At 42.9% G+C, this 13394-nt stretch overlaps 1 protein-coding gene across 4 annotated transcripts in view; it reads left to right on the forward strand.

Annotated features, from left to right (window-relative positions):
- dlc1 (DLC1 Rho GTPase activating protein) overlaps positions 1 to 13394 on the forward strand; it is a 387268-nt gene that overhangs the window by 356813 nt on the left and 17061 nt on the right. For all 4 annotated transcript variants that reach the window (XM_078398141.1, XM_078398150.1, XM_078398159.1 and 1 more), the window contains 4 exons: positions 2863 to 2926; positions 5803 to 7211; positions 9361 to 9540; positions 13058 to 13217. In XM_078398141.1, the coding sequence (XP_078254267.1) occupies positions 2863 to 2926; positions 5803 to 7211; positions 9361 to 9540; positions 13058 to 13217 (1813 nt within the window). The remainder of the gene's footprint in view (positions 1 to 2862; positions 2927 to 5802; positions 7212 to 9360; positions 9541 to 13057; positions 13218 to 13394) is intronic.

Raw genomic sequence — 13394 nt, forward strand, 5'->3', positions numbered from 1 at the left:
ACAGTTAATTTCTAATCCTTTCACTTTGAAAACTTGAAATGGCATAGAGACGTAGTTCAATGAAAAGACAGCATGTGATTGAGGTGTACAAAGTATGCATTGACATAATTAGTGGGTCTGCTGATATATACAGAGGTCACTTAGAAAGATAGGTAAGGGCTTAAAAAAATATATATATATATAGGCTGCACATTGGCGCAGCGGTAGAGTTGCTGCCTTACAGCGCTAGAGACCTGGGTTCCATCCTGACTGGGTGCTGTCTGTACAGAGTTTGTATGTTCACCCAGTGACCTGCGTGGGTTTTCTCCTGAAACTCCGGTTTCCTTCCACACTCCCAGGATGTACAGGTTTGTAGATTAATTGGCATGGTATTATTGTAAATTGTTTGTAAGGTGTGTAGTGTAGAGTAGTGTGCAGGGATTGCTGGTTGATGCAGACTCGGTGGACCGAAGGGCCTGTTTCTGAACTGTATCTCTAAACTAAAGTAAACTGAACTAAGGTAAAGGATACCACCAAGGCTAAATAATAATTACATATTCATAATAATATATTCCTTTATTCGTCCCACACCGGGGAAATTTACAGTGTTACAGCAGCAAAGTGGATAGCAAGAGAGCAAGAGATCATTCATTATAATAAAAGATACATAAATTGTCATCGGTTTTCTGTGTGTTCTTAGCTGTTATTGTTGACTCGTCTGCTGGGAGCAGTGCTGGTTGTGCAGTCTCACAGCAGTGGGAAGGAAGGACCTCCTATATCTCTCCTTCACGCCCTTGGGGCGAAGGAGTCTGTCATTGAAGGAGCTACTCAGTGCAGTGACAGTGTCCTGCATGGGGTGGGAGTCGTTGTCCAGCAGCGATGTTAGTTTTGCCATCATCCTCCAAGGAATAATAGGGAAGTCAAGGTAAATTAGGTGTGTCACCCAGTTTGATTTTAAAGTATCTGAACATTGTTGGAAGAAAACTGAAAGAGAGTTAGTTAGGAGTTCCATAGCCCTGAGTGGGCATGTAGAAATGAACGAGAATGGAAAATGTTATTATCAATCACACGATTGAATTATAATTCATCTATATATATATATAAATCTATATAGATATATATATTTTATTATACTACTAAAACTCAGATCTTGTATATATATATATATATAATATCCGTATGCAAATATATGTATTTCTTTGATTTTGCCAAAACGGTAAACCATAGCGCCACAATTTTGCACCACCTTAATCACCACTCTCGCGGCGACTCTTAATAACAAGTTTTATTTAAATCGGTCCTATATCTTTTAAGTTACAAACATTTGAAAGTTTAAAACTCTCATTTCTAAACACATTTTTTCAAAGTGCTGTGCGTCTGACGTCACCATACGGCCTCTCTCTTCACTCGCACAAACAAGATGGACGCCGTTAGCAGAGCCGCCCGCCCGCAATCAGGGGCTCCCCTCTCTTCTCTCCTTTCTCCTCTCTCCCCTCCTCCACAACCGCCGCGAGTAATCCCAGCTCGGCTAGGCTACAGCCACCGCCGCTCTGCCCATCTCCAGTAGTCCGGCACTCCGGGAGAGTAAGAGTGCGGGGGACTGGGAGGGTGGGAGGAGGAGAGAGTGGGGGTGGGACTGGGGAGGGGGACAGCGGGGGAGGGGGTCGGTGGTGGGGGAAATGGGGGTGGTGGGGAAAGGGGGGTGGGGGAGAGTAAGAGTGGAGCTGGGCGCTCCCACCCCCACCCCCAGACCTTTAACTAATGCGCCCCCCCCCCCCCCACCTGGGAGCACCGCCGCCCGTACCGGCATGCCTCGCGCGTGACATTCCTCAGATCGGGCAGCGCTGACCGTCGGGAGGTGGGGGGAAGTAGAGAGTGGGGAGGAGGGGGAGGGGGAGGATAGAGTGGGGGTGGGGGGGAGAGTGGGGGTGGGGGGAAGGAGAGAGTGGGGGGAAGGGGGACAGTGGGTGTGGAGGGGAGAGTAAGGATGAGGGGGTTGGGGGTCGGGGTAAGAGAGTGGGGGTGGGGGAGGGAAAGGGGACAGTGCGAGGCAGGGGAGAGTGGGTGGGGGAGGAGAGAGGTGGGGTGGAAGGGGTGGGGATGGAGGGGGTGGGGGAGAGTGGGGTGGTGAGGAGGGAAGATTGGGGGTGGGGGAGAGTGGGGTGTGGGGGGAGGGGAGGGGGGTGAGGGGAGGGGGGAATAGGGGTGGGGAGGGGGAAATGGGGGTGGAGGTAGGGGAGGGGCAAGTGGGGGTGGGGGCAGGGGAGGGGCAAGTGGAGGTGGGTAGGGGGGATGGAGTGGGTCAGTGGGGGGAGAAGGGGGGGATAAGGGGGTTGAGGGTGCTACAATACAGGAGAGGCTTTGGGTCCAGGGCTCACTCACTCACACCCTCTCCCCTTCCCTGTTCCCCCTCTACGAGGAATGGGCCCAACGGGTCCACTTGGTCTAGTAACTAATAAAGATAATAGCTTGACTCAGTATTTTGGTGATATCATCGTCATTGTGTTTGGAGATTGAGTATCCATATTCCATTGTACTTTAACAAAACACTGATTCTGAATGAAACTGTTTTTTCTCCCCCCTTCTTTCAAAACAAAGTAAGTACACATTCCACAAAGTTACCAGGGGAATGCATGAAGCCTGTGTTGCAATCTGGGGTGTGCATTTGTCTTTTGTTCTGCTTTTTCCCTACAGCATCGTGATTATCCATTGAGAATAATGGATACTAATTGCATCCTTTCTTGCACACATTTTGATGTAGATCGGCTACACAAGAAACTGATAGCGCATATTCATGGTGCAGGGAATAGCTGCAGGGAGGTTGGGGGTCGGATTTGGCACTTAGCTAGGCTCATCAATAATCAATCTACATTTCCTTTTTAGACGATTGAACACCCTTAATAAATGTGCTGTGATGAAACTGGAAATAAGTCCACAGAGAAAAAGGGTAAGTTTAATCTTGTTTTGAGTGCTTTCTAAAGGAATGTTGCAGAAATGCTGGATCTTACATGAATATTTAGATTTAAATCTTTAAAACTTTAGTCATGGCACCAACAATGCAGACATAACAAAGTTCTTATTTATTGAGCTTATTCTTTAAAATACCAATAGAAAGTAAGGCTATGTGTAGGAAGGAACTGCAGCTGCTGGCTTAAACCAACGACAGATGCAAAATGCTGGAGTAACTCAGCGGGACAGGCAAGCATCTCTAGAGAGAAAGAACCCGAAACGTCACCCATTCCTTCTCTCCAGAGATGCTGCCTGTCCCGCTGAGTTACTCCAGCATTTTGGGTCTATCTTCGTTTTCAGTCACTGTTCACCTCAGTTTCCGTGACACTATTCCGCTGTACTGCACATTCCAGTTGCAGTGCTCCTGCCGTCAGTTTATAAATTTGATTGGTAGCTAGCAATCCTGGCATTCAATGGGCCAAAGGAATCGAAACCTCTCTGACCCATGCATGAGTAAAGGGAAGAGATTACTCACTCATTCCTTTTGGTGCCGACTTGCCTCAAATAGGAATGCACGTCAGCATGCTCAGACCATGCTAGGAACTTCTTACCTTTCCGTCTTTCTCTTGTCAGATTATAGTATTTAGTCATCAACCAGCTACTGTGATTTGAGATTGGGGGAGATAAATTCACATAGGTATTTGCTTCTGTAAATATAGTTTTTGTAAAACAAGTGTACTACATGGTGTAATCTCAACTACCATCTAGCTTCGGTACATAGAGAGTCTGAGATCAAAGCTCTGCCTCAGTTTAAGGGTCCTCATTTCTTGTTACGCAATGTAAACATCAATAAAGGATAGTTTCAGAAAAAAGAATGTGCAGCTCTTGCAGTTCTGTTTGCTGGACATGACATTATTTAAATACTCTGTAGGATGCCTCTTCAATAAAAGCCTTTAGTGTTCAATGAAACTTTTACTCAAGGAATAATCACATTGCCGTGTTTCTTGAAGTGGTACAAACAGAAGCTTGAGATAGTCCCAGAAACTCAATAAACCGTTACTTGCTTTATTGTAAGAATAATTGTCAAAAATAATCCATACATTTAAGAACAGTGGCAATTTGTTTATTAATGGCAATTATACTCTGTCGTGAAAAATGATTTATAAACCAGCAGCTTGATAACTACTAGTATAAGAAAATAACTGCAGATGCTGGTACAAATTGATTTATTCACAAAATGCTGGAGTAACTCAGCAGGTCAGGCAGCATCTCGGGAGAGAAGGAACTACTATGTTTTACAAATATATCCACAATATTTTGGAGGCTTAAGTACATTATTACTGGTAATAGAAAATAAATGTTTAATATAATACTTTATATCAATTATTTTCACGGAATCATGTTTTTTAAGGATATAAAGAAACATATTAACTATTAGCAATAGCAATTTTTAGTCCCCATATATATTTGGAAATAAACTATTTTTATCTTCTTACATTCCAAAGGCACAGTACCCTCTTGAAGTGACCATACCTCTTTGAGGTTTGATGGTAAATGACAGAAACCTCAAGTTTGAGCAAACAGGAATTATTTTTTAGTCCATAAAATGAAATGTTGCCCTCAGTCGTTCATTAGGAAACAAAAAATCGCAAAAAGTTACAAAAATGGTCAAAAAGATCAAACTACTTTAACATCACAAGCAAAGTATAGATTCTTAATTAGGTTACAATGCTAATAAGTCACCATACAATTTATATTGTCTGACTTCATAATCTTTGGTGCTTGATGTCTGAGAATGGTAATTAGGCACAGTGTTAAATTACAGAGCAGATCTGAAACTCCCCAGGTTAGCTTTGCAGTGTCATCTGTAAAAAGGCAACAGGGGAGGACCCTGGGGCACTAACTGTTGAGATTTAATGGCCATGTGTCGCCATCTCATTAGTCACAGTTGGGAGAAACATGAGTCCGGACGGAGTCGAGCAGGATAGACAAAATTGGATAAGGCTCTAAAGGAAGTATGCCATTACCATTATGGGAATTGCACAACCAACCTTTTACAAGATTCCTGATAGAAAGACCTTGCTTGTTTTGTGAAACAGTACTCAAAACTTCTCTTTCATTGACATTCATTAGAGATGAGAAATAAATATCTTTTAAGTTTATATCGGGAGAGATGTGGCTAACATCAGCGGAAACGCTAAGTTCGACGTAAAAGCCTCAGCAAGCAGCGCCATTTACTGGGCACAGGTACATATAGTTTAATGCTGGCAGGACACCGAGAATTCTGCCAATGTACCATTCAGATGCAGAAGCCCAAGTCCACAATTCTATGCAGAATCTGCTAAAAAAAAAACAGCTATTAGGTGTTCCACGGAACTTTGGGGGCATGATTTTTCTCAGACTTGCTGTGAATGCACCCTGGAGTAAACTGGTCTTCAGCTCAAGCTCTGGAAGCAAATGGGAACTTCTTTGCATTGCTGTCCTGAGGTAGATGTACTAATGAGAGATGTAGATGAGAGATTCTATTCTGATTTTTTTTTTTCAGCGAGAATTTTTCATTCCTCTTAACAATTAGTTCATTTATTGGTTTCATCTTAAGACTACCCATTATAATTTGAAGACAGATACAAAAAGCTTGAGTAACTCAGCGGGCCAGGCAGTATTTCTGGAGAAAGAAGGGTCTCGACCCAAAATGTCACCTATTCCTTTTCTCCAGAGATGCTGCCTGACCCGCTGAGTTACTCCAGCATTTTGTGTCTTTGTCTTCGATTTAGACCATCATCTGCAGTTCCCCCCTACACATACTATAATTTGAAGTTGAGCTCAGCTCCTGAATGCTGCAAGTTCTACCTAACAGCTTATGTTTCCTTGCAGAGTGAAGATTCGGATGAAGATGAGCCGTGTGCCATCAGCGGGAGGTGGACTTTCCAGAGAGACAGCAAGCGGTGGTCACGGTTAGAGGAGTTTGACGTTTTCCCACCACCGGAGGTGATGAATGACCTTGCCGGCGACAAGGTGTTGCTGAAGAACACGGCGAGCCATGAGAGTGTCCTGACTGATCTGAGCGAGCGGCAGGAGGTGGCGTCGATCCACAGTGCCAGCAGCACGGGGAGCAGCGGAGTAAACCTGCAGAAGGACGTGGAGGCCAGGAGGACAAATTCCGAGATCAGCGTAATTTCCGCAGGGAACTCCAACACAAACGACGGCCTCCTCCCTTCAACAAAGGACACCTCCAGCTTTACCTTCAACGCAAAGGCTGAACGGAACACAAAGTCCAAGGCCAAGAGCTTCTTGAAGAGAATGGAGAGCCTGCGCATTAAGAGCTCCCACAGTAAAAAGAAACTTCCTTCAAAGAACAACCTGGTCATCAGTGGGCCTGTGCTCCAAGAAGGCATGGATGAGGAGAAACTGAAACGCCTGAACTGCGTTGAGATATCTGCACTCAATGGCAATGTTACCACGGCACGAAACCAAAGTGTTTCTTATTCCACTCAAACAAGTAGCAGCAGCAGCAGCCAGTCTGAGACGAGCAGTGCAGTGAGCACACCCAGCCCTGTCACCAGGACCCGCAGCCGGAGCACGTGCAATAAGCGGAGTGGAATGTATTTGGAGGGCTTCGATCCTTTTAGTCAGTCAATGATTAACGACACCAGGCAGCAAAATCTAAAGAACCAGAAGAGCATGGAGGAGGAGGACGTAATCTTCTACGTTCCCGAGGATCACAGGCCAGGCACCTTTCCTAAAGCACTTTCTAATGGCAAACCCTGCCACCCTGACAGCTCTTCTGTCAACTGGCGACATGGGAGTTTTCCTGGCCACAGGCACAGGAGCTTGACCAGGGAGAGCAGTGCTGACAGCGCGAAAGAGTCCACCTTTGGGCGTAGACGCAACTCGTGCAGCTCTCAAGGCAGCCGTCTCAGTATCTACGACAACGTGCCGGGATCCCACCTTTATTCCAGCACTGGTGATCTGGCGGATCTAGGGAACGAGGAGGACATTTTCCCAGAACTGGATGACATTCTTCACCATGTTAACGGGCTGCAGAGGATTGTAAACCAGTGGTCGGAGAAACTCTCTGATGAGGGGGACTCTGATTCGGCAATGGATTCTATTTCTCCCTGCCCTTCATCCCCCAAGCAAATACACCTGGATATCGAGAACGGCAGGGTCTCCCCTAGCGACATTGACAGCACCGGGAACTCCATCAATGAGGCAGAGGAGCATGCTGTAATCCGGGAGAGGAGGGATTCGGGTGTTGGTGCTTCACTGACAAGGTCAAATAGGTTCGTAATTATCTGTAACTACTGTGCACAAGCAGGAGGTCACAGGCTAGATGCAGGAAAATTGTTCCTGCTGTTGGGGAGTCCAGAATCTGGGGTCACAGTTTAAGAATAAGGGGTAGGCCATTTAGGACCGAGAAATGGAAAAACTTTTTTAGCCAGAGAGTTGTGAATCTGTGGAATTCTCTGCCACGGAAGACAGTGGCGGCCAATTCACTGGATGTTTTCAAGAGAGAGTTGCATATGGCTCTTAGGGCTACTGGAATCAAGGGGTATGGGGAGAAACAAGGAACAGGGTACTGATTCTGGATGATCAGCCATGATCATATTGAATGGCGGTGCTGGCTCGAAGGGCTGAATGGCCTACTCCTTCACCTATTGTCTATGTTTCTATGTTACTCTGTACAATACACATGCAGCATCAGAGTCTTCGTCAGCAGTGACAATGTTTACTTGCTGCAGGGTAACAAAATATACCTGTTCCTGCTATATTGAGGAACCCCAAAATGGAGACATCTATTGTCATTGGGTTTGGCTTGATTGAATTAATCTGCAATATTACCTGATTTAATTGGATAGCATACAAAACAAATTTTCTCACCTAACCTCGGTACACATGATAATAAATAAACCTAAACAATCTATGAATCCCTTAATTTGAAAAATGCTAGACACCCCTCAAAATTAATAGATGTTGAATGTCTAATAAATACTTAATATTTTTAGTGGCAGTCTTTCACATTTGTGAAAATCATTCTCTTATAACTATAAATGTTTTCAACATATTTGGTTTTAATTCAGATTTCCAGCAGGTATTTTTTTTAAATCATATTTGTTTATCTAATGCTGCATTCTAGGTAGGACAGGTCAACCTGTACTTTTCTCTTTTACAATAATTTTCTATAAATGACAATCGATAAGAAACTGCAGATGCTGGAAATCTAAAATAGAAGCAAGAATTGCTGGGAATCTTCAGCGAGTCAGGTACCTCTGTGGGAAGAGAAGCAACTTGTCTTCAGCCTGAAAGGTTTACTCTATTTCTCTTCAACAGCAGTAGCTGACTTGTTGAGTATTTCCAACGTTTTCTGTTTTTTTAATAACTCTATCCAATTTTGGATGTCAGAGATGCGCCCGTGGGAATATTGACTGGAGTAAAGTAATGAGACTTTGGAAGAGAAAAGTGCTGTGAATGTGCAGAATGAATAGTTGTTGATTAACTCTCACAGAATACTGGTGGATGTTTAGCATGAAATCTCTCCACACAAAAAAAATAATAAGATCAGAGGACCGAAAGTTTAACTTTGGTAGAACGTGAATTATTGTAAGAGAAGATGGAAGCATAAATTGTGTTCATGTACAAAAGGGATTTGTTTGGCTTTTTTTTGGAAATTTTACCTCAGTCAAAATAAACGTTTTAGTGCATGATCCAGAAATGGACTTTGGTTGAAATGATAAAACAGTCCTTGATAATATTCAGGTGATAGTAAAAAATAAGGTCAAATTATCTTTTGCAGCAAAATACAAAGTGAGGAGAAAGCTGGGAAAGTGAGGTGGGGTAGGACAAAGGCTGGCAAATGAGAGGTAGGAACGAAGTGCAGATGCTGGTTTAAATCGAAGGTAGACACATGCAGTTGAGGTCCGTCGCTGGTGTGGTTGAGTGAGGCCCGTGCAGTTGGGGTCCGTGTCTACCAGGCCAATGATAGGTGGATACAGATGAAGGGGAGTTTGATTGGCAATGGGTGGAGTGAGTGCTAAAGGCTAGAGATAAAAAGGTGACAAGGGTGTCAGAGACGGGTGAGAAGGACTGAAATGTTAAGCTGGAGGGAGGGTTGGGGACAGTGGGGAGGGGAAAGATGGAATATATTTTGTAGGTTTGGATTCTGAGAACAAACATTTAAATAATCCCCTGCAGTACTCTGCTTTTCACAATCCCAGACTATCTAGTAAACCTGAACATATTTTGTGAATGTTGCTAAATGGAGAAACAATGTTTTAACTCTATGTCAGATTACTGGTTTTAGAATGTTACTCCTCCCATTGTATCAAAAATCATTATACTCTTGGTGAATAATTATATAAATGAGAATTACCTGTTAAACTACAAAAAAGATGAATCCGTTGACTGACGTGTCTTTATTTTTTAATTAACCAGGCGGCAGAGACTACGATGGGGCAGTTTCCAAATCTCTCACAGGCCAAGCTTGAATTCAGCCTCTCTGCAGATTAACAGTCAGTCAGTGGCACAAATGAACCTGCTCCAGAAATTCTCTCTCCTGAAGCTCACTGCCCTGATGGAGAAATATTCACCCTCTAACAAGCATGGATTTAATTGGTGAGTACGGGTGCATAGCATGAATAAAACAAAGAAACAAAATGCTGGACTAACTCAGCAGGTCAGCAAGCATCTCTTGGTGTAGGTGACAATTTGAGTTGAGACCCTTCTTCTTGACTCAAAACAACGCCTATCCTTGTTTTCAAGAGATGCTGCCTGGTCCTGTTGAGTTTCCCAGCACTTTGTGTCCTTCTGTGTGTTAAACATCTTCTACAGTTCCTTATTTCTAAACAAATGAGTATCGCAGGCTAGCCTCTAATTTGTCATCTGAGATCTTTCAGCAGTGCACCTAGTTTTAAATTGCAGAAAGCAAAGGGTGGGGCATAAATGTCAACCACAACGATGTCTTAGTCTTCTAAGGAAAAATATAAGGTAGAAAATAAATACATTTTACAGGTCACTGGCCTGAATAATCCAGGTTTAAAATTTCAATATACTTAGCTAGTTATCTCCACAATACTTTGGATCATTAGCTTCAGTGATCAGGGTCAGAGGAAGATGCACGATTATGTGATAGTTCTTGCTATCATGATATCTATTTAAATGCTGGGACATGGTACAATTGGTGTGAAGCAGAAGGGACCATATTCCACAGACCTTCTCCTGCCCTGCCTCATCTTCGGCAGTAGTCTCGGAAACACTGGGAAAATCACATAAATGACATTTATGTCGTTTTTCAATGGGTTTTTCCATCTTAGATGGTGGTCGACGCCTAACCTAGGTTTTGGAACATTGATGATGAAGGGATATAACCACACTGAAAAGATATCAGAGATTTCTTCAGACATCCTCACTCGCACTGTCTCCTCCCAGATATATAGCCCTTTAAGAACAAGTACTTTCTGTAATTTTATTCCACTTAATTGCTTGCCCAGTTCTTCGTGACCATCTGAAAAATAATAACCGTGCTTCCCACTGCTTTGCAAGACCTGGTGTAATTTTTCACGACATTCACCACTACTCTTGTTGACTATACTTTTCTAAGAAGTGCTCTTGACTTGAAATATGGTTCTATCCTTCCATCACCGACAATAATACATTTTGCATCCAACTGAAAGATGCCTAGTATGTTTTTTTTTGGGTTGCATATGTGTTTCACAGCTTCAAGGTAAACTCAACAGTATGTCTTCAGTCAGCTGCTGGAGTGTTTGCTGTTCAAAGAGTCCGTGAGGGGCGCAAGCTGTAAATGTTTGCTTCTTTTCAGCAATGTTGTTCATTGTGCTTTCTTCCCCTTTGACACTGTGAATTTTCACATTAGTCTCACAGCATCTTAAAAGTCAATGGGCCTTCTGGTCCTCTTGAGGCTGAATGAAATTAAGCTCATGTTACATAAAACATACATTGTCAACTCCGTCATTGAACCCAGGCTTTCACAAAGTAGTATCATTAGGGGCGGTGGGATATTAGATTTCATTTTGCCTTGGTATACAAATCAAACGGGGATCATCTACGCTTTTTGCCCAGGGCTCTCTGCTATTATTGACTACAGGTTCCATTTTGTGATGTGGCCAACAGACCTTTCTGCTTGTCTCATTTAAAAAAAAAATCATATTGGAATGATTTTTTTTTTGAGGAATTGACCATAGTACTTAGGAGAATGTAAATGGATGTTACTTATATGGACTTCTAGAGATGCTTGAAAATTCCTTCATTTAAAAAAAACTGACAGCTAAAGCTGATGGAATTGAAGGCTGAACTCATTGCCACAGAGGGCTGTGAAGGCCAAGTCAATGGATATTTTTAAGGTGGAGATTGACAGATTCTTGATTAGTAAGGATGTCAGGGGTTATGGGGAGAAGGCAGGAGAATGGGGTTGAGAGGGAAAGATAGATCAGCCATGATTGAATGGCGGAGTAGACTTGGTGGGCCGAATGGCCCAATTCTGCTCCTATAATGTATGAATTTATTATTAACCTGGTCTTTGACAGAGCAGATTAAATAATCTTATTGGCAGAATATGACTTATTGTCTCGTCAGAATCTGTGTTGGGCTTTTAACTATTCACATTAACAATTCTTGCTGCTGAAGCAAGGATTAGGGGTAGTACAGTGGTGCAGCTGATAGAGCTGCTGCCTCTCAGCACTAGAGACCCGGGTTCGAGGTTTGTACACTCTCCTTGCGACCATGTGTGTTTCCTTCTGGTTTCCTTCCACATCCCAAAAACATGCCTGTAAGTTAATTAGCCTCTGTTAATTGCCCCTTGTATGTAGGGAGTGGATGAGAAAGTGGGAAAAGGTAGAACTAGAATGAATGGGTGATCAATGATCGCCGTGGATGGTTAGCCAAAGGGCATGTTTCCATGCTCTATTTCTAAACTATAAGTTTTGAAGCATTAAATTACAGGTATTTGATGGATTTAGTAAATAGGCAAACCTATAGAAAACAGAATGTAGTGTAATTAACTGAGATTATTCCCAGTCGATTAGGATGGATCTACAAACTAATTAACCAGTGAAAATATGGCAGTCGTGGTGATGGTCAAGAGTTTGGTCAATGTGAAGAGATCATTAAAATGTCAAAATGTGTAGGAAGAACTGCAGGTGCTGGTTTAAACTGAAGATAGGCACAAAATGCTGGAGTAATTCAGCTGGACAGGCAGCATCTCTGGAGAGAAGCAAAGGGTGACGTTTCGGGTCGAGACCCTTCTTCAGACTGACTAAAATGTCAAAATCAGATAGTGAGCTAAGAAATAAGAGGATAAAAGCGGAAAGACATGGTTAGATCAGACCTGAAGTACTGCCTCCATCTTTAGAAGGGTATATTTATATTGGCCGTGGGGGGAGTGTAGCTAATGAGTTACCAGACAAATATTAGAATTCCAATAATTCAATTGCAAATATTGATTCCACAGACCTGTAGAATTTTTAAGTTTCAGGAGTGATTTGACTAATCCTTCAGAGGAACTGATGACGAGATTAGAGAGGAACTGCTTTACCAGTAGGAATATCTGGAATCATGGGTCATGGTTTACAAATGAGAGCCAGGAGTAAAATAAGGAACCTTCTAACACTTGGCAGAAATTTGGAACTTACTCCCAGAAATGGCACGTGACGCTAGATTAATTGGTACTTTTACATCTGGGATTGTTAGGTTTTTGATAACTGGAAATATTGAATGATATTGGAGCAAAGGTATGCATTTGCAGCAAGAACAGGCTGGAGACTTACACCTGCTCCCACCTCCCAGGACAATTCGAGAGGCAAAACAGATATTGGTACTTCAGGGAAGATACTAAAGAGAAATAATCTTGAGATGATAAAATAAAAGAATGGTATGCCCATTCACTGCAGATGAGTTCAGGAAAATTTTCATCTTCCTTGACCAATTTATATTTATTTTCAGTTTAGTACAATATCAATGAACTAAATATCAATATTTCACTGGCTAGATGAGGAAAAGCTTTTCTTGTCCTGTACATCTCCTTCAAACTTTGCCCCTTTAAATAATCAATAAAGCTCCTTTCCTAGAATTTGTGAGCCATTTCTAATCGGACTTTTCTGTGCTTGTTGTTTTTCAGGGCTGTGCCCAAATTTATGAAGAGGATCAAGGTTCCTGATTATAAGGACCGTAATGTTTTTGGAGTCCCACTGCTGGTGAACGTTCAGCGCTCAGGACACCCTCTTCCCCAGAGCATTCAGCAAGCCATGCGTTACCTCCGCAACCAGTGTCTCGACCAGGTCAGTGTCTGCTCGTGTACTTCACAATAGCACCACACGTTCACATTTAAACATTCACCTTGTCAGCTGCAGAGACAAAGAACTGCAGATGCTGGTTTACAAATTTAACAAAACACAAATTTCTGGAGTAACTCAGTAGTTCAGGCAGCATCTGTGGAGGAAGTGGGTAGGCAATGT

This window comes from Rhinoraja longicauda, chromosome 1, assembly GCF_053455715.1.
Source record: "Rhinoraja longicauda isolate Sanriku21f chromosome 1, sRhiLon1.1, whole genome shotgun sequence".
NCBI lineage: Eukaryota > Metazoa > Chordata > Chondrichthyes > Rajiformes > Arhynchobatidae > Rhinoraja > Rhinoraja longicauda.